Source organism: Plectrocnemia conspersa, unplaced genomic scaffold, assembly GCF_051122295.1.
Source record: "Plectrocnemia conspersa isolate PC_06_02 unplaced genomic scaffold, ASM5112229v1 ptg000011l, whole genome shotgun sequence".
In the NCBI taxonomy this organism is placed as follows: domain Eukaryota; kingdom Metazoa; phylum Arthropoda; class Insecta; order Trichoptera; family Polycentropodidae; genus Plectrocnemia; species Plectrocnemia conspersa.
This window is the reverse complement of record NW_028277175.1, coordinates 23,779,907-23,787,511: the sequence shown is the minus strand read 5'-3', so window position 1 is coordinate 23,787,511 and position 7,605 is coordinate 23,779,907. Positions and strand designations below refer to the sequence as shown.

Sequence of the window (7,605 nt, the reverse complement as noted above, 5' to 3'; positions counted from 1 at the left end):
TATTTAAAAACTTATTTACTAAACCAACGACATGAGCATGTATGCGAACGTTTTCCAGAAACGGAAGGTATTTTTAACCTCCCTCTTCCCTTCTTCTCTCTGCGAATAACGAGTAGTTTTCGTGAAAACAACAAAGGTGCATTTTAAATTGTGTATTAGCACTATCGCAAAGTGCACCCGGGCTTCTCTTTCTTTCTCTTTCGCTCTTTCAAAGAGGAAAATTGAGTCCCAGAAGGGAAACTTCTGCCGTTTTAATTCTTGAATATAATTACACTGCGCCAGCAGATGAGGTGAAAATTTCGGCTTTGTCCTTAGCCAAGTCATCATTTCCTTTCTAACTAAATTTGCAGACTTAATTGTGCATGAAAAGTATCTATAATATTTGTTTTCAGTCAATTAGCGAACTAATTAACAGCAAAATGGCTCAGCATAACAATGCCGTTCCGTCCTTTGATTTAATAATGTTTAGTTAAATTGTTTGAATAGTTCAAATGTACATTATATATACATAATAATGTTTTTTCAGTTAATATATCTGATCCTTCAAAGAGAAACATACAGCATATTCCAAAATGAATTTATATTGCATTTTACTAATTAATGTACTAAATAGAATCCAATATTACCAAAACGACGATGACGTACAATATCAGTGGTATTTTGGCACAATTATTTATTTATCGAAAATAATTATAAATTCACATTTACTTTTAATAATATGCTACTAATAGTAAAAATCAGTTATTTTCTTTTTTTAATGTAAGTCATTGGGTACTCGTTTTATATTACCCCATCTACAATAATACAAAGTTAAACATACACATACTAAATAATTGAAAAAGCTTATTAATAATTTAAAAATATTATTATGTAACACTGTATTCAATCTCTGTATAAAAATCTTTTTGTGTCCTTAGATGTGGGAATAAAAAGAAGAAGAAGATTCTGAAGAAAAAAGGTGTTGGCTAAAAGCTAATTAATCTCGGCCATTGTAATTAAATCTTTGATGATTCGCCGATTCGGCGGAAGTCCAGCTTTCGAGATATGGGACCCTTGTAATTAGTCTTTTGCCCATTCAGAAATAATATCTCGCCCTCTTTAAAATTTATCCGCCCGTCCGTAATGCGTACACACTTGTATAATTAAATAATTTAATTAATAATATTATATCTCTGCAGAGATATACGATATAATCGGGATTTAAACCCCTGATATAATAATGCCAATTTGAAGCGAGGGTTGATTAATTATTATTATAAAATACATTTAATTTATTTTAATAATACATACAAAATATAAGTAATATAGAAAACTTTAATTATTTATCTAACTTTAGTAACTAAAAAATTGGATCGAAATCTTAATAACATATTTTGCAGAGATATAATATAATATTATATATTGTATTATAATATGAATATATTATATATATATAATATGAATATCATAACTTATTATTGCCAAATAATAACAAAAATATATCCAATGTTTATTGTATTAAGATCGCACCTCACGCAAAGAGTGATCTAGGCACGCGATTTTATATATTTCGGCTCCACCCACCTGTCAAAGAACATGAAGATTAGGATTGGGATAACAGAAATACTAGCGGTCCGCCATGTATCGCCTGTGTGAGAGCTTCAAACGATTTCAGAGCCGGGCTAAGAGGAACACATAATATGTAGAAGACCTTGTTCTTGGTTAAAAAATCAATCAAAAAGTCCCAAAAATTTTAGCATTTTTGCTAGATTTTATCCTCAGTCTTGAATTTAGAGGCTATTTTAAAAATATCAGAAGTTCACAATTTTTCAGCCTTTTTGTTAGATTTTTGAGTTTGAAACCCTAAATTTAGGGCCTATTTTAAAGAAGGATCCAAAAGTAAAAAAATACAATTCCACAAATTTTCAACCGTTTTAATATATGTTTATACCCAAAACCCTAAATTAAGGGTCTGTATTGCGGAAAAGTCTAAAAAAAAAACAAAAAATTCATTGGTCCACAAATTTTTGAAGATTTTTTAGCTCAAAGCTTTGAATTTAGCGCCTGTTTTGAAGGAAAATAAAAAAAAACAAAAATAAATTAAAAGTACACAAATTTTCATGTTTTTTGATTTTGAAGAATAATAATAGTAAAAAAATCAAATAAAATTACAAGTACACAAACTGTAATGCTTCCTCTACACTCTTTGGAAGTTACCGAACCAAAGGTCTACCGAATACGGTTGAGGTCGCCGAGACATTAGAGCGGGCAGACCCGAGCTCGACCGAAGTAGCCCCGAATTAACACATTATATTTTCCGTCCTTGCCCAACCATGGCCTACTTCCAGAGAGTGTGGAGGAAGCATAAGAATTTTTGATAGATTTTTATGCCCAATTTTGATGAAAAATAAAAAAAACGAAAAATTTTACACATTTACAATTTTTTAGCTTTTATGATAGATGTTTGAACTCGAAACCCTGAATTTTGGATCTGTACTAAAATAAAATCAATATTGTATTTATATTTACAGACAAATTTATATCTATATTTATTATTATTAAATGCTGCTGCGTCCTCCCAAAGAGTCTACGCACCCGGAGGTGTCGCGCTGCCAACGATCTGCTCCCAGGGCCTGAGCCACTGGAGACTAAGCAACACCTTCGAGCTGCGCCCTCAAGAACAAGAAGGCTCCAAATAAGATCACCATTAAAACAATTCACAATAATAATTATCCAAAAGATTAGAGTTCAGTCTAATTGCTTCTCACCACACTGTGTCACTCACATTATTAATAAATATTGAAGTAGTGAGAAGTTCCTAGATAACGATGAAGAACATAACTTATTACCGGCTTTTCTCTGAAATTCGCCTCCGAATCCTGTATCAAATACTAAATGGAATCAAAAGTGAAAAGTTTGAGCAGGCTAGAGGCATTCGAGTTGTGATGCCACTGTTGAACGCTAAAGATCTTTTAGACAACGCATATTAAAACTTAAGTGTATTGCAGTTTTTACACAATGTCAGTGAGCTTTCGAATATCATTTACAAAGTAGACGGCAAACAATAACTATGTAGGAAGAAGATATCGTGGCTACCGACACGGATAAGTTACGGACATGGATGTGGCTTTGGACATGGTAATGGCTATGTACATAGACATACACAACCAGACTAGTTACGAAATAGATAAGCTAAGGACATGAAGTTCTTTGCGATTGTCACAGGAAGCGCTCGGTATTTGAAGAAGAAGAAGATATAATTTTATTTAAATTTGTTTATTTAACTAGGTTCATAAACTATTATATCGAGCCGTTGAATCACTTTGTAGCACTCCGTTCCATCCTGTTATGTAAGGAAGGTAGCAATTACTTTTAATATTCATTGAATAATGTTATTCTGAAATCTGTCGGTACTATAATATTATATATTATAACATATTTTAATTTCATTACTATCAAAACGCTTTTTGTTTGAAAGTTGTGAAAAATTTATAAATACTATCGCACTATATATTATTTTTTTTTAATAATACTCATATACTGACAAGAGACTTATTGGGAGTGTTTCCCCCGAGCGGAATATATTTGTTTACTGAAGAGCCCAAGCCTCGTTCGGCTAGATCTTGATTCAACTAGTCAGTAGCATTTTCCTCGAGCAGAATATATATATTTGTTTACAAAATGTCGTTATGTGCATTCTAGCATATTCTAACTTAAATTTATCCACTTTTATGTAATTTTTGTTCACATTTTATGAATAATACATCAACATTCAGGACATCCAACGTCAACACCGGCATGTGACATTTTATAGAAACTATACCACCCAGAGCAAATAGAGACCGGCTTTTTTTACAAAAAACACCCGACAGTGTAAAGTATGTTGCTCACAGAAAAGTGGAAATGGCAAAAAAATTCGAAAGGAGTCAAGATACTATTGTCCAAATTGTGATTTAGGGTTATGTATTGAATGTTTCAAAATATACCATAACAAAAATACTTAATGAATAAATTCCATATAAACATTGAATTAATATTACTAGTTAACTATTTTCTAAAATAATCTGCCAACATTTAGATAACCTTATATTAACCTTAATATTTTCATTTAAAACTTAAGAGAATAATTAATTACAACCTATATCAAATCTTCATCAACTTTTTAAGAGACAAATATGAAATTATTTACTACTCACATATTTTTTTAATAATAAAATTGATTATCATAAACTGTAATTATTTCTATTTAGTTGTAGTTTTTTAAGCATTAAGGTTTCTATTTATAAATATTTTTATAGTTCAAGATAAATATGTATTTATGTATACGTATAAAAATATACTTTAAAGACTGTTTACAATCAACATAACATAATAAAAATATTTTAAATGATTGATATGATTTAGATGTCACTATATTTTTCTAATTTTCTAATACAAATATTGAAATAAAACTTCACCAATATCTTACTAAATAATAACTATAAGTATTGTATATATATTTATAACTTATCACAGAAAAAAATAAACATTTGAAATTCTCTCACTTGAGGAAAATGATTAAAAGGAGTTTAATAAAATATCTAAAAATATAACAATAAATACATTTTATTATATTAATTATTCTATATACACACATTATTAAATCAATTTCGTATTAATTTTCATAATAATCTGATTAGCAGTCTTCTTAGGCACATTTACTATGCGCGGTATTTCCAATTTATCATATACAACAACTGTTCCCAATTCATTATCGTTAAGTTCATTTCTGTCGTTGATACCTTCTATTTTACTTTCTTCTATCACATTTTTTAATTCATTAATGGAATTCAACAATTTTTTATTTCCTTTTTTATTCTTTTTCTTTCTCTTAAATACATACTCTTTATTGTCTTCTGAATTGTGGGGTCGCTTATTATTTATACTATCTTCTGTATCACATTTTCCTGTTATATCTAATGCTTGTGAAGCTATATCATAATTATAACTATTAGAAACAGGTTCAAAAGAAGTTGAAGGATATGAATAATCATTTTGGACTGCAATATTTGATTCATAACTATTTATATATTGATTATGCAATGAATAATCGTTGATTACAGAACTGCATTGACTTATCGCTCTCTTATTATCATCGTTAGCTTTTATGAAAATTTTTTGTTGAACATCTTTACTATTATTGATTGCTACTTGTTTTCGTACATAGCTAAATCTTTGGATCATTTTACGTTTAGTTTCATCGACAGTCTCCAATTCAGGCGCATAGCAAATGTGAAGCAATCCTCCATAAAAACTCCTTGTGTCTAAACATTTTTTGGCAACTCTCGCAGATTGGAACCGTTCATACACAACGTGGAAGCATTCAGTAAACTCTTCCATCGGATTGTAATTTTTGACAGTGAGACTGAGAATTTTTCCATACTTTTGAAGCAAAACTTTTATCTCTGGCCGTAATTTCACCTTTGGTACGCCGAATACAAGCAAGTGATTCGATTCGCTGGTTATGGAGTATGTCTAATGTAAATAAATATATTTGACAAAAATGAATGAATTTAATATTAAAATCAATGTTTGAAGGTTACAAAAATACCTTAACCGCTTTTAAATCTCTTCCTTGTCGGTACGCAGGTCTAGTTCGACATAAATCTAGCTGGACATGATGAGGCAGTATTGGTTTATCTTTACTTTGATCCTCTGATTCTTTGTCGTTAACTTCAGATGTCATTTCTGAAATTAATACAAGAGTTTTGTTACGTTATTTGCAAATTTAATACAGAAAAAAACATTATTGTCACACTATATTAAATTTATTAATTTCAGGTTTCTTACTCTATAGTTATGAGAATTACACCGACAACATCGAAGTGGCAACCAAACATAACCTCAATAAAAACAAACTTGACAGCTGTCATTATTTGGTCCTAACACAAAATCTTCGGGACATATTAAGAAACTAGATTAAAATAATATATATTTTTTTTTAATTTTGGTAAGTTAAATAATATTTAGGTAATAAAATAAAAATAATATATTTTTATTTTTCATAGTTTGTGTTTACCGTTTTTGTTAATTCCGAACATTACAAAATATTAATGTCTATTTTATATAAATAAAATTAAATTAATATATAAAGTTTTATATCAGTAGAAAAATATACAATAATGCAATATCTTAAACATATATCGATATATTACGATAGTTTGTAAAATATCTTTTAATTTTTAATTGTTTTTTAATGATAGATACAAAAACAATTTTAAAGTAGCCGTTTATATTAAAATTCACTATTAAGAAATAACAAATGTCCACTTCTGAACTACTTATGTTGTTACGATATATTTTATGGTAAATCTTTGTATTATAAGACAAAAATATCAAAATCATAAAATGCAGTGTTTATTTTACATATATGCAAACCAAAACTAATTATAGATCCTCAAATGTTTCCCAGATCAACATACCTTTTTAAAAATGTAATTAAAATACTAAGTTAATGGAATATGTATACGGTGTACCAGTAAATATACAAAGAAATTAATGCAATAATTTTTAAACAACACTATACCAGTTGTCAAAACCATCGGCATAAGTAAAAAGTGACATATTTTGTTTTGTATTAGTTTAATAATTGAAATTGGTACAAAAATTGCAAGTAAGCAGAATATATAAAATTATATATTTTGTTTAGTGATACTTTTACAAATATTTTTATAATTTTTTGATAATAGTATGAGACAACAATGACACTGTTTTGTTAGAATGTAGTTACTGATTATTATTCACATTTAAAAATGCACTTTTTTTGTTTTATCTCACAATTCTGTAAGCATTAATTTCGATAAAATGCCCTTACAATAAAAACTTTTTAGCAATATAAATTAAAAAATAACACTTAACAAAAAAACATTGGTAAAAAGCCGATTTAAAATAATAAATTATCTTAGTAATAACAAAATAGTTGTTATATACACTTTTTTATAGTAATCAAATAATATTAAAACTAAAAATTGCTCTACTATAAAATGTCACTTTTGTTTTCAAGGTGCGATATATGTGCATGATCGGTGATGAAGCACCACCGGCCGTTGACTTCCCAAAAAGTCCACCAAAAGAATATTCTGCTGTTACACGAATGTTACCAGAGTGTCGCCAAGTTTTAGCCATAATGAATGAATAAATAAATAAATGAATAGGCCCCCACAACAACCATATATTACTATCTTTTAATGTTATTTTAAAACATTTTAAAAGAACCGCGGATTATGTTTCCTAAGTATTTAATTTTTCGATGATTCCCGTTGTTCAGAAACTATGTTTAAACTATTATTTATATATATTTATTTCTCGCCTTTTATGTTTTTCTTACACTTGTATTAATATATGCGTACAAATATTTATAGCTATTATGTTCTTTGTACATTTATGGTTAGTTTTATCGAATCTTGTGTTAATATGCATAAAATAATAGTTTTTTTGACGTTAATAGACAGACCTCAATATTTATCCATTACTATCTACTAGCTACCCGATAGAGTGATACTTTTAGTCTCTTCGTATACACTGCTATAAAGTTTTGGCAATATAGTTTACGCAGCACTGTCACGACATTCCAGATATATTATATAA

General features: G+C 28.7%; 1 protein-coding gene across 1 annotated transcript; it reads right to left on the bottom strand.

Annotated features, from left to right (window-relative positions):
* Nucleotides 1–4,566: 4,566 nt before the first annotated feature.
* LOC148230054 (uncharacterized) lies at nucleotides 4,567–5,914 on the bottom strand. The gene is made up of 3 exons (XM_088197383.1): nucleotides 5,809–5,914; nucleotides 5,570–5,706; nucleotides 4,567–5,493 (listed from the first exon to the last, which is right to left on the bottom strand). The coding sequence occupies exons 2-3, from the start codon at nucleotides 5,702–5,704 to the stop codon at nucleotides 4,618–4,620; spliced, it is 1,011 nt and encodes a 336-aa protein (XP_088053509.1). The 5' UTR covers nucleotides 5,705–5,706; nucleotides 5,809–5,914; the 3' UTR covers nucleotides 4,567–4,617.
* Between the last annotated feature and the right edge of the window lie 1,691 nt (nucleotides 5,915–7,605).

Bases quoted from the DNA above. Each gene is read 5' to 3' on its own strand.
- LOC148230054 (XM_088197383.1), bottom strand. From the start codon at position 5,704: ATGACATCTGAAGTTAACGACAAAGAATCAGAGGATCAAAGTAAAGAT. The intron at 5,494-5,569 runs GTATTTTTGTAA...TATTTACATTAG, and splicing joins GAGATTTAAAAGCGGTTAAG to ACATACTCCATAACCAGCGA.